Here is a 15,159-nt window from a genome sequence, read left to right as displayed (position 1 = left end):
ATTTTTAATTTTCTTTTTTTAAAAAAAAAAAAAAAAAAAGTCAGAATGGTCGAATTGCAACAATTTGAAAGTTTTGGGAGGTCAAGTGTCACTTTTTAAATATTGGAAGTCAAAATGCAAATGAGTGGATAGTTCAGAAGGCAAAATGTATTTTTTCCAAATTTTAAATAACGTAATATCATATAAACAATTAAATATAACAACAAAATAAAATTTAAACCTCAAAAAAAATTCCCTCCCCTTCAAATTAAAATGGAAAAGATCATATGTACCATACAACGATAGTGAGGTAAATAATGAAATAGAAAGGGAGAGAAAGAGAGAGAATATCTGCAAATGTACTCCGATCCATTTCTTTGTCTGTTTTATTAATTATTATTATTTTTAATACGTGCACTCTATTTGGTAAGAAATTACATAGAAAAAGACAAGAAAGAAGACAATGGAAACATCCCCCACCGTCTTTATTCCATTTTAATCCATTTGTCTCTTTCCACCCATTTCAAATCTCCTTTCCGCCAAATTCCAATTTCAATTACTTACCATGAAGAAGATAAGATGAGTAAGACTATATTTTCACCCGGTCTTTGTCATTAAAATTCGAGAAAAATGTAAAATTAGTATTGTAGTTTATTTGATTTATAATTAGCTCTATGTGATATCAAAATAAATTTAAAGGTTCATAAGGTATGCTAAAAAAAATATAATTTAGTCACTACAGTCAAATTCCATTAACTAATTTAACAAATTTCATTAGTGTGACACGGACTTAAATATGATAAGCTTCATAATTTTATTGGCTCTAACGTTTCAATCTATTATAATATATTAAGTCAATGAACGTAATTTGACAATAGGAATTAAATTATTTTTTTGACATACTTCAGGGACCTTTGAGTTCATTTTAATACCAGAGAGAGTTAATTGCAAATCAAGTAAACCACAAGGATTGATTTTACATTTTTCCCTTAAAATTTACAAACACTATTTGTTTAGACAATTTCTCTTCAAAAGATGTGCATATGAAGCAACGTATAGGTCAACAAAGATGGCGGTTTTTCAGTCTTTAAATCAAGTTTGGATGAAAGATTTTTCTAGCTCTATTTATGATATTGTACTTGTTAAACAAGAATTTTCTTTTTGATTAATGAAAATCTCCAAGATTCTATAATATATATATAGTTTTTTTTTAAAAAAGCATATACAACGGACATACCAAAGCACGACTAATTATGCACATCACTCATTTTTCCTCCCTTCTCTCTAAAGCCTATGTGACGTAGTCTCTTGTAGCATTTGGCGCATGAAAATTGATTTTTTAGTTTGGAGACCAGGCTACCACATAGGCTTTTGGAGAATGAGAGGGAGACAAGGGGTAATAATATAATTACTCGAAAATGACTAGGAGCAGAACTAAAACTTTTAATTTGGGGGGCAAAAGAAAATTATTAAAAAATTATTGGGGGGGCAAAATTTAATTTTTAAATGTCTATTTTTTTTAAACAATTTATTTTTTTTGGACCATCCTATGATTTGGGGCAATGCCCCCCCTCCTCCCCTAGCCAAATGGTGGTTTCGCCCCTGCAAATGACACGGGTAGATTCTCTGAGTAATTTTGCTCATCACCCCCATTCCCCAAGAACTATTTAGCGTGATTTTTCATAACATTTGATGGATTACATATTGTTTTTTATAGATTGAGTTTGAAAAAAACTACATCCTATACATTTTAATATTCTATACAATAATATTATTTGTTAAGATAATGTTGTTTTTCATTTTATTTCCTAATCTCACATCATTTATTTCATATAGATGTGATGTAGCAATCAAATTAAGCTCGAGGAATTTCCTCTAACTTACTATATTAAAATGCATATAATTTTAACAAACATTTGATGTCACATGTATTAGCAAAAGGACAAATGAGATTCTTTTCACAATCTTCAATCTGTCACTGCCAGTCTTTCTTTAGTTCATGAGGCTGCTTCAGATGTCAATGTCATCCTTTTGGTTTTGGATGCATTACTTATTTATTCAACCAAATATATGATAACTTTTCCACAATTATCTCAACTTCTTGTCTTGCCTTCTTAATTCTCTCACTTTGCCCTTATGAATTCAACCAGCAATGATATTTAGCAGCTCATGCTAATTTCTAATTTCATTAGACTTGAGCTTTTAATTAAACTAGCTTTAAGTTTTCTTTTAAGAGCTGCTAATTTCTAATTTCATTAGACTTGAACTTTTAATTAAACTAGCTTTAAGTTTTCTTTTAAATTTGGTTGAAGAAAACTTCTCAAACTCGAATTTGGCTTAGATGTTATTAAATAGGAAAAAATACATTTTACCCCCTGAACTATCCACTTATTTGCACTTTGATCTCCAATGTTTAAAAAGTGACACTTGACCCCCTCAAACTTTCAAATTATTGCAAGTCGACCATACTGATTTTTTTTTCCCCAAAATGCCCTCATTCCAAGTTAAAAAAAAAAAAAATTAAAAAAATTAAGGGATGGCCGGTCTGAGGTGGCTTCGCCCAACTAGGGCGGCCGGCAACCCCTTAATTTTTTATTAATTTTTTTAAACTTGGGTTAGGGGCATTTTGGGAAAAAAAAAAAAAAAAAAAGTCAGAATGGTCGAATTGCAACAATTTGAAAGTTTAGGAGGGGGTCAAGTATTACTTTTTAAACATTGGAGGTCAAAGTGCAAATTGGTGGATAGTTCATAAGGGGTAAAATGTATTTTTTCCTATTAAAAAACACTACATAAGATTTCTTGTAATTTTTAATGATCTAGATTCAATTCCACTATCGCTCTCTTTCTCATGAAAAACTTGAAATTAAATTTGAACCGTTAAAAAACCACCCAAGCAAAAAAAAAAAAAAAAAAAAAATTTGTATTAACTTGAAAATTAATAATTATACAATTTAAAGAGAAATATCAATTTAATAAATTGAAGCGAGAGAATTTCCTCCAGCTGAGTTAAACTTTATCTTTTAAAAAACTGTTCAGTAAAGAGTATTATCATCTTAGTAAAAAGAAGAAATGAAATTACCAATTTCAACTAAATAAACATAATTCTTGTGTGTTGGACAAATTCAAATTAAAAAATAAATACGAATTTTAGGATTTAGGAACATAAAAACAGTCTTTAAAAAAAAAAAAAAAAAAAAAAGAAACTATCGTCTCCGGTGTGGGACAAAGGAAGTAAAAGGAAGACCCTTTCCAGAGCATGAGCTGAATGAATCCCCGGTTGATAGGAGAGAAGGCAGAGAAATTGTTTATAGAGAGGGAATCGAAGTTTGATTAGTAAGAGAGGAAAGGTTTGGAGAGATGGCGATACTCTACGCGCTGGTGTCACGGGGATCGGTGGTGCTGGCGGAGTTCAGCGCCACGTCGACGAACGCCAGCGTGATCGCGAGGCAGATCCTGGAGAAGATACCGGGGAACACCGACACGCACGTGTCCTACTCTCAGGACCGCTATATCTTCCACGTCAAGCGCACCGACGGCCTCACCGTCCTCTGTATGGCAGACGAGGTCGCCGGAAGTTAGTCCCCTCTCCTCTCTCTCCGTTTAGTTTACTTTTCAAAATCAATCATTTTCCGAATTCGATCTCAGCTACCGCATCAATCAGATTTGATATTGATTTGATCTCAATTTTCGTTCGATTCATTTGAGAATTTTATTCAATTTGTCAGTGCTTTAGGGTTTTCTCATTGTACTTTTCTCTTTTTTCTGTTATTAGAAATGTTGGAACAAACAAGAATTTATGATTTGATTTGATCGCGTATCGCCTATTTGAAAAAGATAAAGAAAGGAAGTTATGATGGAGATCTTACTTGTACAATCGATGTTTTGTGCAGGAAGAATTCCGTTTGCGTTTCTCGAAGAAATTCACCAGAGATTTGTGAGGAATTATGGCCGTGCAGTTCATTCGGCACAAGCTTATGGTATGAATGATGAATTCTCAAGGGTTTTGAACCAGCAAATGGAGTACTACTCTAATGACCCGAATGCTGATAGGATAAATCGACTAAAAGGTGAAATGAGTCAGGTAATTTCTCAATGCTCTTCATCAAACTATGAATTCAATATTTAACGTCTTTCAGTTTACTGTCCATGTATGCTTTCTTAGAAGAAATACAGAGTACTTTGGGCTTCCTGTTCTGATGTAATGCTTTTGGTCCTCTATGAATTCACAATGAATGTAAAGAATTAGTTTTGCACTGTTGGGTGTGTATAAGGTATATTCTTGGTTTAGAAGTAACAACATTTATGAGTAGTTTTGAATTGTATTTGTGACGAATAGGTTGTTAGGAACAGGGTATTTGAGTATGTTAAGCTGTTTTGCTGTGTATTGAACTTCAATGTCTAAAGAAATGAATTGGAGTCTGTTTGGCCCTAGTGATTTCAGAAGTTAAAAGTGCAATTTTAAACAAAATTGTGAAAAGTGTATCGTTTGGGAATACGTTTTTATAGAATTGTGGTTTCAAAACGTTAAAAAAAAAGTATGCGTTTTTAAATTAGAGGCAAGTGGGTATGTTTTTTAAAATGCACAATTTTAAAGGCGAAATTGCGATTTTAAATCGCATTTGTTGAAACCGCAAAATTCAAATGGACCCTTATTCATCCAAAAACATTTGTGAGTTGTTGCATGTTACATCTAATTTTTCCTTCAAGCATTACCTGCTTGTCAAATGTAATGATTCATAATAGATGACCAACATTCTGATGATTTATATAGTCTCTTACAAGTTGCTGAGTTCTTGAATTTTTTTCCTTCTTAAGAAGACTATTAAGTCACCAATTCGGTGAAATTGTGTTTGACTAGGTCCGAAACGTCATGATAGAGAATATTGACAAAGTTCTAGATAGAGGCGATCGCCTGGAATTGCTGGTGGACAAAACTGCTAATATGCAAGGAAATACCTTCCGCTTCAGAAAGCAAGCTCGCCGTTTCAGAAGCACCGTTTGGTGGAGAAACGTCAAGCTCACGTATGTTCTTGAACTAAATCCTCTTTGAATTCAAATTAGCTTTGAAGGGAACATGGATAAAGCATAGCTTGTTTATGCATCTATATACATTGGGTGTTGGTTGGTATATTGGTGTGGAACTCACTATATAAATATCTTTCAAAGGGGTCTTGAGGATTAACTATTTTGCTAAATATTCCTAGAATGGTTTACTAGTTTTCTCCACTACCTTATATAGATAATTATTTCATAACAGTACCCAAGTTGGAAAGTTGGACTTAAAAATTCATATAGGCCAAATGGGAAAAGCTTGCCTCATTATTTAGTTTGATAGTATATGATGATATTCAACATATTGTCAGCATTTGTGCTTTATCTCAAGATAATTTAATGGTATCAAATAAATTTGAAATGGCAACATATATTCTTCCAATAGGAGTCGACCCATTTATTCATTGTCTCTAATTACTTCCTCCTAGTTTCCAGAATCTAATGCTTTGGAAATTTGGGCTATGACAGAGTCACTTAGTGTCATATTATTAATTTTACCCGTATGGTTTGGAGAAGCCATGTTTCATGTAAGTTAGCATTGTGTAGGTGCTGAGATGGATAAAAACTCTTAGCCATTGATGAAATGCTTTGAATCTTGCAGGGCTGGATTGATACTCTTGCTGCTAGTGATTGTTTACATTGTGCTGGCCTTCGTTTGCCATGGTCTTACACTGCCCAGCTGCCTGAAGTGAGGGTGATCTCAAACGAGATTTGGATGTGCTTTCTTGTATTTTACTTTTTTACTTAATGTTCTTTTTGGTGTGGGTATATTGGGTTCTTTTATTTCAGCTTCCATTGCCGTAAGTTATCTCAGATTCCTCCTGTTTGTGCGATTTTAAACATTCAATCGTCAGTATGAGTGCCTTTTTTGCATTACTCATAGTAGACTTGGAAATGGTTAACGTTGTATGTCTTTTCAAGCCATTGCTTGATCATAGTTTTTTGGTGCGTGTTTGTGTCTTCTCTTTCTATACTTTTCCCTTGTACTGTGAATCAAGAAAACAGCTTTACCCCTCCTTCCCTTTCATGACAAAGTAATCATTTGATGATTTGTGGTACCGAAGACTGTAAGTAGTATCAACTTGGTGAATTTCAGAGAATTTTGTTGTAAATCTGTGCCCTAGGGCTGCGTTCGAATCGAGGGATGAGAGATCAAATGGAGAATATATTTACCTAGAGAGGGAATTGATGACGGAGGAAGAGGTTGATAAAAAAAAATTATTTATACTTCTTTTTTTGTCATAAACATTACAAATATTCTCCTCTTGACCACTCCAATACAAATCACGTACGCCAAGTCTTATTGAATATATATATTGTCACGTTATTTGAGATTTTAAAAAACGTGGCCCTATTTACAACATTAGATATAATAAAACAAAATTTGAACCATTAAATACATCATGTGAAATGGAGAGGGAGAGAGAGAGAGAGAGAGAGAGAGTTAAAAAGCAGTGTCACTATAATTAAGATTTTGGTATTTCTTTGTCATACAAAGTCGTTCTCTACAACATTAAACTTGTTTAACAACTCCTCCAATTCTTGCAAAGCAATCTTATAATGTACTTGGGATTGTGCCCCTTCTTCCACGATTGGAAGAGCATGTTTGTGCAGATAATTATAGCAGTACAGTGGGTTATACGCGTCAATATTACTGGAGTTATTATTATTATTGTCTAGAACATACCTGCACTTGAAGTCTTTACTCCAACGCGGCAGAATGTAGCGAGGTGGGACTTCTTCCACCCCATTGTAGTTAAGAACATTCAGTGCATGCCTGCATAGATAGCCCTTGTAGTTGAACAAACTGCAAATGCATCGGATATCCACTTGTGTTGTCTCGTACAAAACCTCATAATTTCGAACTTCCTTCTCATTTCCCTCCACTTCAACTCGTTCTTTCACTATGTACGTCATTATGGGCCCATTAACACTCACCTGCCTTGTGTTGAAGCAGGAGTACATCCCTTCAACCTCGGATTGGAACCTCTTGAAGATTTCTTTTGTGTATATCTTAGAGAGCTGCACCTCAAAATTACTTCTTGTTTTCGATTCGAAGCTTGGTTTTCTCGACTCGAGATCCGCCATGGCTTCTTTGAGGTGCTTCCTATGTAGAGCCAGATCGTACTTATCAACAAATTCTTTAAAAGATGTGTGTTTATGTACATAACCATCAAAAAAAGCAGTCAAGCCCTCGTTTTCTCGGATAGGGATCATTCCTGCAAAAAATATGTCTTTCAAGTAAACTGGAACCCACAACTGCCTGTCTTCATACAATGTTTGAAGCCATTTGTTGTCCCCTAGTCTATGCCACTTGATCATGTCGGCCCAAGCAGTTTCGAACTCGGCTATCTTCAATGAATCGTATACCGCTTTGTTCAGTTGTCTTTTGATTGTTTCATATCCCTTCAACCCTCCCAATTTCTCTGGAACTCTCTGCATGATATACCACATGCAATAACAATGGCGAGCATTTGGAAAAACCTCCAAGACTGCACTTTGCAAGGGTTTACACTGATCGGTAACAATCACTAGCGGAGGGCGTCCAAGCATGCATTTAAGCCATGCCCTTAAAATCCAAACAAAATACTCTACTGACTCGTGTCCAAGGAAGCCACAGCCCAACAACACAGACTGCCCATGGTGGTTCACACCAACAAAAGAAATCAGAGGGATCTCATATTTGTTTGCCAAGCATGTTGTGTCGATTGCAACTGTGTCACAAAAGTAACCATATGCAGCCCTGGACCTGGCATCAGCCCAAAACACATTCCTCAGGCGCCCGTCGTCATCAAGATCAAACAAGTAAAAGAAGTTAGGATTTGTCAACTTCATGCGACAAAAGTAGTTATAAACTGCATGAGCATCTCCTTCTTTAAGTTCCAAATGTTTTGAGTTATCAACAGGATTGATACCTTCGGTTTCATTGAAATTCGAGTATCCATTACGGCCAGCTTTTGCAACAGATGTTTGATACAGCTTAATGGTATGTATTTCTGCAACAGGTTCTGGTGGTGGTTGTGCTTTTTTGGCTGCAATAATCATCTTTTTATGCGACTTATAAAACCGTTTGATTTGTGGACTCACCTGATGGTTGTGTTCAAGCTCAACTTCAACTATTCTCCACCTTTTGGAGTCCACCAGCCTGATGACTACCATTGCAGGACAACCAGTTCTTGTTTCCGGTCTTGGATTGTTGGCTTCACTCTTTTTCTTGAAACCAGCACTACTGCAGCTAAGCTTTGCTCTGTAACGCTCTTTTTTCTTAGATCTAAACCATGAATTGCTCACTCTGATGCCAAAACCCTGTTCTTTAGCATACATATTGTAAAAATCATAAGCTTCATCAAAAGAATCGAACTCCAAACCCACAGTTGGTGGTGGAGATCCCCTCTTTGATTGCATTTCCTCAGTTTCATCATCATGTTCCACAACAGTGCAGTCTCCGTCAACATCATACTCATCACCTTCATCAAATACTGGCTCACTATTGAGACAAACTTCTTCCATCCTGAAATGCAAATTGAATAGAACAATCAAATTGCAGCACAATAATGGATGGGAACTTCTTTATAATTGACATAATTCAAGGAACATCATTTTGAAACAAGGTCCATATGACATAGACACCTTTAAAGATCAAGTTTCACGGTGAACCACACGAAATTATGAAGACAATGCTTCCCAGCCATTTTCACAGTTATCAGAGAACCAAATTCCAGCAAATCTAAGCAATGTTTAGAAGATAAGAGTGCAGACATTGAACCTACTTAAAAAGTGACAACATTTAAAGCTCTCATATTCGCGGGACAATTGACAAGTTAACTATGATAAGTACTCCTTCAAACATGAATCTTCATACAAGCTCCGATTATTAGCTACTCCCATATCACCACCAGCAAGTCAGCAACTTCAAAAGGTTATTTGAACTTCAAAACCTATTTTGGAAGACAATCAAAGCACATGTGAAAATTTTTAAAGGTTGACTGAAGATAAGGATTTTCATAGGAACTTTTGAGGAATATTTGCTGTTTTCCAATCATCTCAATCATGTATGAAAAGTACTTGTAGATTCTTAACAAAAAAGATTCTACAAAAAGAAAGGTTAAAATCGGAGGACCAAAACTTCATTCAATAGCAAAGCTATCCAATAACTGACACCAAATTGCTATCCATGAAAAAACAAAACATTAATTATGCCAACAGGTACCCACAAAGATTTCATGCACTTCATTAGCTATATAGAAGGATATTGCTTAAATCTCTAGGGGTGGACGTTGGATTTACTTAAAAAACCAACATAAACAGCACAGGCAAAGGGTCCGTTAGAGTTTGCGATTTCAAAATAGTGATTTTTAAAATAGTGATTTAAAAACGCAATTTTTAAAACACAGTTAAGTGTATGGTAAACTCGCAGTTTGACATTTAAAAATACAATTCAGCCTTTAAAATCGTGCGTTTTTGTTTTTTTAAATGCACCCTATTGTTTGCAATTTGAAAACGCAACTTTTCTTCTCTGTGTTTTCAAATCACAATTTTTAAATATACACTCCCAGGTCCCAAACAATACATTTTCCGAAATTTTGTTTTAAAATCGCATTTTTAAACTACTAATTGCAACACCAAACGCACTCAAAGACTCGAAAAGGAAGAGATATAAAGGTATGCAATTAATAAATTCAAATCCAAGGAATTCTACAACTTCTTCAAGCTAGCATAAGAAACTGCCAAAAGATATTCAACGTAACTAGTAAGAGTACCTTCAAATCAAACTATATCATTGCTGATCATCTTGTTGGTGCTGAAGAACTCACCGTCCTGGCTCCTCACAAATCATAACAAAGCAAATCACTTTAAAGCTCTGCAAAATTGTAAACTATTCAATGGATACGACTAAAATATAAGAACTGACATTAAATTACACAAGCACGCACATGACTCAATGAGTACACATAACGCGCGCGCACGCACGCAATATATATATACTTCTCCTAAAAGCTTCAGAAAAGAGGAACCACGCTATTACTGAATGAGAAATTGATAATACATAACCACTTGTTTGGTTGCTGGGAAAATCAATGAGAAAATAAAATGGAAATCATCACGTGGCTCTGTTCATTCTCCGAAGCCAAGTCCAAACCTAGAAACCTCTTTTCCTACAAACTACGAAAAATTTAAAACTCGGAATTCAACAATCCCTGCCTTTCCCACTTTTTTCTCAGCAACCAAAACATATAGGAAAACAAATCCCTAAGTCGAACAGATCACCGATCTAGTACCAGAATTCTACACTGAGCTCGAAAATTGCGGTAAAAGAGTGAGAATTTGGACGATCTTACAGCGATTAACCGAGTCGGACTCGGCGGGACTGGAAAATCGGCGGTGGGATTTCGGGGCCGAGTCAGTCCTCCGAGTTGGGCCGTGGAAGGAGAAATTGCGAGTCACACTGGGGCTTACAGAGGTTTGAGCGATCTTTCGCCTCGGTGAGCTGACACGTGGGTTCAAATATGGGGGTACTGTTTTTTCTCTACCTTTGTTTCTCATTGGTCCTTGCTTTCTGTAGGTATCCTAAAATATGCTCCAGTGACAGGGATTATTCTGAAAAGATAGTTGATCTATTGGGGCTTGACTTAGAATTGTGGGAATATGGCTTAGTTAATTGGAAAACAAAATGTAAAATCGGTCATTGTGTAACACCAATTTGCAATAAGTTCTCTATGGTATAAAAATGTGTTGATAGCTTACTGTAGTATACAAAAATAACAAATAGATATTGGCATCCAACTTTCGTTCAATTTTCTTTTTTTAAAAAGTAACAAATGCTATGTTAACACCAATTAAATTATGACATGTGTCACTCATTAAAAAACTATATAGAATATAAAAATTATAAATATATTAAAATCTAAAGCTACAAATTAAAAAAAAAAAAAAAAAAAAACTATAAGAGTGGTGGCTTGTCTAGGTGGGGTTGCTTAAGACTAACCACATCGGACCAGCACAACAACTTCTCGAGGGAGCCATCGGGATCAGGATCCCCAGCAATGGCTGGGGAATTGCTTATGGGTTTTTTTGTTAATCTGGACTATTGGATTTCATCCAACGGTATAAATCTCGCCACGTATCCTATTTAAAAAAATATAATAAAATATTATATATTTTTTAAAAAATAAATATAAAAAATAATTTTAAAAAAATAATTTAATAATATGGGGTGGCTGGCCACCCCATTTTCCCCCATAGGGGGTGGCCGCCCACCCCAGCCCAGCCATGGGGGTGGCCCCCCAAGGGCCGGTTGGGGTGGCCGGCGCCACCCCCATGGCCCTAGGGGGTGGTTCGGCCACCCCCTATGGGCTATGGCCATGGGGGTGCCAAACCCAAAACCAAATTTTTTTGTGTTTGGCCTAGGGGGTGGCCGAACCACCCCCTAGGGCCAAAAAAATAATTTAATAATATGGGGTGGCTGGCCACCCCATATTATTAAATTATTTTTTTTAATTTTTTATTATTTTATTTTATACTTATTTTTTAAAATATATATAATATTTTGTTATATTTTTTGAAATAGGATACGTGGCGAGATTTAGACCGTTGGATGAAATCCAACGGTCTAGATTAACAAAAAAACTCATCAGCAATTCCCCAGCCATTGCTGGGGATCCTGATCCAAGCCATCGAGGCTGTCCTCATTGTTCGATGAGCTGGTTTGTTGGGAACTGTGAGCTTTGACACATAAGGTACTAGCCATCGCTCAACATTCAGCAGAAACACCTAATACTGAAGTGGACGCTTACTTGTACTAATCTAGATGGGCCTCTTGGTGGCATTAGGCTGTTGAGAGTTGTGATTTTTGACACGTATGGGCCCTGGTATTGCTTAGCCACAGTGTCAATCGTCGGCATGAGCGGGACTCACCAGACGAGATGCCCCCCACACTTTGGTGGAGCCTCTACTCGATCGTTCTTCTCCGCTCGGGATGAGCTATCCACCGTTCATGCCCACACTTTGAGACTTTACTTGGAGACTGCCTCTAAAGTTGCCTTGAGTTATGGTTGTTTATACGAAATAAAAAGGGGGAAGAAAAATTAAGGGGGTAGCCAAAACACCTTGAATGGCTATGGGGAGGTTTGACCACCCCCTTTCCAGCTTTCTTCTTTTAATTATAAGGGTAATTAAGTTTAGTTCTAAACTAATGGTATTTCATTATTTCACGTTAAAAATGAGCATGTGCGTGCCACATGTGCATATTTTTGTTGTTGTCTAATTTAACAAGTTGGCCTAATAGTTGCAGTTATGTGGGTATGCGGTTAGCAATTATTTACAGTTAATAACCGTTCTGCTTGTACACCCCTACTTCCAACAGGTTCACATTAAGGTTCTTGAGAACTTGCTTGATGTTTGGCTTGGGTGACGCAAAGGCTAGTGGCTTAGAGGGCCTCATTGTAGTGACCCAAAATAATTAATTAGGCTTAGAACAGCTTGATTAGATGGTTAATTGGACTTTGGGTCACTAAAGACACCTGGATGGGCATTTTTGAAATTTTGGGTTTCGATGCTACTGTACACGAACGCTCACGTGGGGGACCACACGAGCACTTGTCTGACAACAGTACATGAGCGCTCGTGTGGGGACCAGCCGAGCGCTCGTTTACTTTATTGATTGTTGGTTTTTACCCGCGCGTGCTACCTACAACTCAAAAACCCCTGGATAAACAGTACACGAGTGCTCAACCATGGACCACCCGAGTCCTCGCACCTTTTCAGAGATTTTACTGCTACGCCTAACAAAAGCTGTGAACAGTACACGAGTGCTCGCCCGTGGACCACATGAGCACTCGTCCCTTTTTCGGAGAATTTTCCGTTTTGCTCTCAACCCCTTTCCCCTATAAGTATCCCACCCCATTCAACCCCCAACCTTCATTCTGCCTTCTAAGTCCTAGAGAAACTCTGTTGGTTTGATTCTTGAGTGTGTATAAGGTTGTGAGTATTCTTGGAGAAGAAGGAGGTCTTCTTGGAAAGCTTGCTTTATTGAGGTAACCACTGCCTTTCCCTTGTGTTTTGTTAGGTTTTTATGCTTTTCATAGTTAGCTTAATTGTTGGTTTGGGCTTCTAGCTATGTCATTTTCTTTAATCTTGGTTTAAGCTTGGTAAAGCATTTCATTTCCGTTAGACGTATTTCTTTATGCATGGAGGTGTTGTTGTGGGTTAGGAAGTGTTAGAAACCCTTTTGTAGCCCTAGGACCAGTTGAGAACACTTAGGAGATCGTTGGGCCAAATGAGATTCCACCTGAACCTTTCTGGTCGAACGCTCGCCCTTATGGGCCAAGCACTTGCCCAAAGAAGTTCCAAGGAACGCCATCTTGGCCCGACATTCCACGACCCTTGTTTTTATGTTCTAGGTTCGCTTTAGCTCGTGTTTAGAACTAATGATAAGTATTTATTTATTTATTTTATTTTATTTTATTTTTTATTATTATTTTCTTTTCCAGTATTCGAGGTTATGGAGCCTTAAAGGGATTTTATGGAAGAGCCTTACGACCTGGGTGAGTACAAACTCATATGGATATTTGTTGTTACTTTTTCTGTATTGCACAATTATTTTTATATATATCAAACATGCATATTTTGCAACTCTCATGAAATACATTTTAGGACTACTGTGAACTATCTTTTGTGAAAACGTATGTTGATTACCAAGATAATGATGAGACTTGTAAAACTATGCATGTAAAAGACAGATAAGATTAATTGCATCGTATAACATGGTACACCGCTATGTACGGGATAATGGTTATGTGCTTACTATACAAGTTAACTTTATGATCAAATGTGTGTGTGTGAGCCTTGGATTTAATGGTTTTCGTGATCGGCGCAGCCATTGCCAAATGGTTGGTCACTACATTACGTACATAACTAGTAACGTGGGCCACCCGAGGTCAGACTCGGTCGGGTTGCTAGTGGTGGACGGTAGTGTACAATGCTTGGGGCACCGACATTGTATTACAAGTCCCTCGAGACAACACCAACCCTGTAGGGAATGGGTAATATCTCGAGTAGACTATATTGTTGAATTATGACATGATTCTTATATTACAACATATATTATATCTATATTGCATACATGATAAACTGTCACTTCATAATACTGCATGTGCTTTATAAACAACTAAGTTCATCATTTAATGATGGGTATGTCATGTGCGTTTATACTCACTAAGTCGTCGGACTTACCCTTGTATTATTTCCCTTTTTTCTCCATATGTACAACTATACTATTATATATAGTTTAACAGAAGATGAATACCACGAAGTATTCGATTATTGTGGAGGACTTGATCCGAGTGACGCTTGAGGACATATTGCGAGCTTAGGCGGGTGCTCATGGTAATTAATACTTTTGGGATATGCTGTAGACTTAAGAGCTTTGATGTATGCTTGCATATTAAGGTATAGAATAGATCCCTTGTAAATATGACATGTATAGTGTGATTTCAACTACTTTGATGATCTTTGGTAGATGCTCTGGTTGTAATGATTAATGTTTATAGAATCTTAATGTTTTCTGCTGCTTAGTATCATCTCTTTTCAAGAAGTAGAGATTCTTGAGTCTTGTTCCTCGCAAAATAAAGTTGGGAGACGAACCGTGGAGTTAATTAATTTTTGAAATGTTACAGTCATCTACAGAGATATGTTCAAGGTGGGTTTTTGGATAACTATCCACAACTTGTATTGAGAGTGCTTGGCAGTAAGATAGTGTAAACCTACGAGGACTTTGTGAAAGTACACGAGTTGTTATTTGCAATGCTAGGACTCTCTCAGTCACTACACTTGTAGCTCTTTTAGAAGTTCAGCCCACTTTTGATGACAAGGAACCCTTTCAAGGTAGGGCAACTTTGTGTGCCCATCTCTATTAGGCAAACTTTGTACCCGTGCAAAACCCTCACTCCACACGAATCATGTAAGAAGTTGGCTTTGTCGGCGGGGCGTGGCCCAAATGAATTATTAGCACCTGGGGAGATTTGAACCTTAGACCTGATTGAGATGTCAACAAGACCAAGATCCTTACTATTTGAGCCAATCCGTTTGTTGAAAATAGAAACCAGTTACACATTCAACAACATGGCCCAC

General features: G+C 36.8%; 2 protein-coding genes across 4 annotated transcripts; one reads left to right on the top strand and one right to left on the bottom strand.

Moving 5' to 3' along the window:
* Positions 1–3,174: 3,174 nt before the first annotated feature.
* Positions 3,175–5,992, top strand: LOC132189626 (vesicle-associated membrane protein 711). Its single transcript, XM_059604376.2, has 4 exons — positions 3,175–3,553; positions 3,870–4,060; positions 4,838–5,001; positions 5,633–5,992. Exons 1-4 carry the CDS (start codon positions 3,337–3,339, stop codon positions 5,721–5,723), a joined length of 663 nt encoding a protein of 220 aa, XP_059460359.1. The 5' UTR covers positions 3,175–3,336; the 3' UTR covers positions 5,724–5,992.
* A 478-nt stretch (positions 5,993–6,470) lies between these two features.
* On the bottom strand, positions 6,471–10,502 carry LOC132191125 (protein FAR1-RELATED SEQUENCE 6). Of its 3 annotated transcripts, none has more exons than XM_059606141.2 (4): positions 10,371–10,502; positions 9,792–9,892; positions 8,802–8,969; positions 6,471–8,542 (listed from the first exon to the last, which is right to left on the bottom strand). In XM_059606141.2, the coding sequence occupies exons 3-4, from the start codon at positions 8,816–8,818 to the stop codon at positions 6,520–6,522; spliced, it is 2,040 nt and encodes a 679-aa protein (XP_059462124.1). In that variant the 5' UTR covers positions 8,819–8,969; positions 9,792–9,892; positions 10,371–10,502; the 3' UTR covers positions 6,471–6,519. The 3 variants fall into 3 exon arrangements, with proteins under 3 accessions (XP_059462124.1, XP_059462125.1, XP_059462126.1); XM_059606142.2 differs by having other exon boundaries at positions 9,792–9,849; XM_059606143.2 differs by lacking the exon at positions 8,802–8,969.
* Positions 10,503–15,159: the final 4,657 nt, after the last annotated feature.

The sequence above is a fragment of the Corylus avellana genome, chromosome 9, assembly GCF_965113065.1.
Source record: "Corylus avellana chromosome 9, dhCorAvel1.hap1.2, whole genome shotgun sequence".
Classification (NCBI taxonomy): Eukaryota; Viridiplantae; Streptophyta; class Magnoliopsida; order Fagales; family Betulaceae; genus Corylus; species Corylus avellana.
This window is presented reverse-complemented; position numbering and strand designations above follow the sequence as displayed.

Excerpts from the sequence above, each read along its gene's own strand:
- LOC132189626 (XM_059604376.2), top strand. The coding sequence starts at position 3,337 with ATGGCGATACTCTACGCGCTGGTGTCACGGGGATCGGTGGTGCTGGCG. Across the intron at positions 3,554-3,869 it reads GGCAGACGAGGTCGCCGGAA|GAAGAATTCCGTTTGCGTTT; the intron begins GTTAGTCCCCTC and ends TGTTTTGTGCAG. Across the intron at positions 4,061-4,837 it reads TAAAAGGTGAAATGAGTCAG|GTCCGAAACGTCATGATAGA; the intron begins GTAATTTCTCAA and ends GTGTTTGACTAG.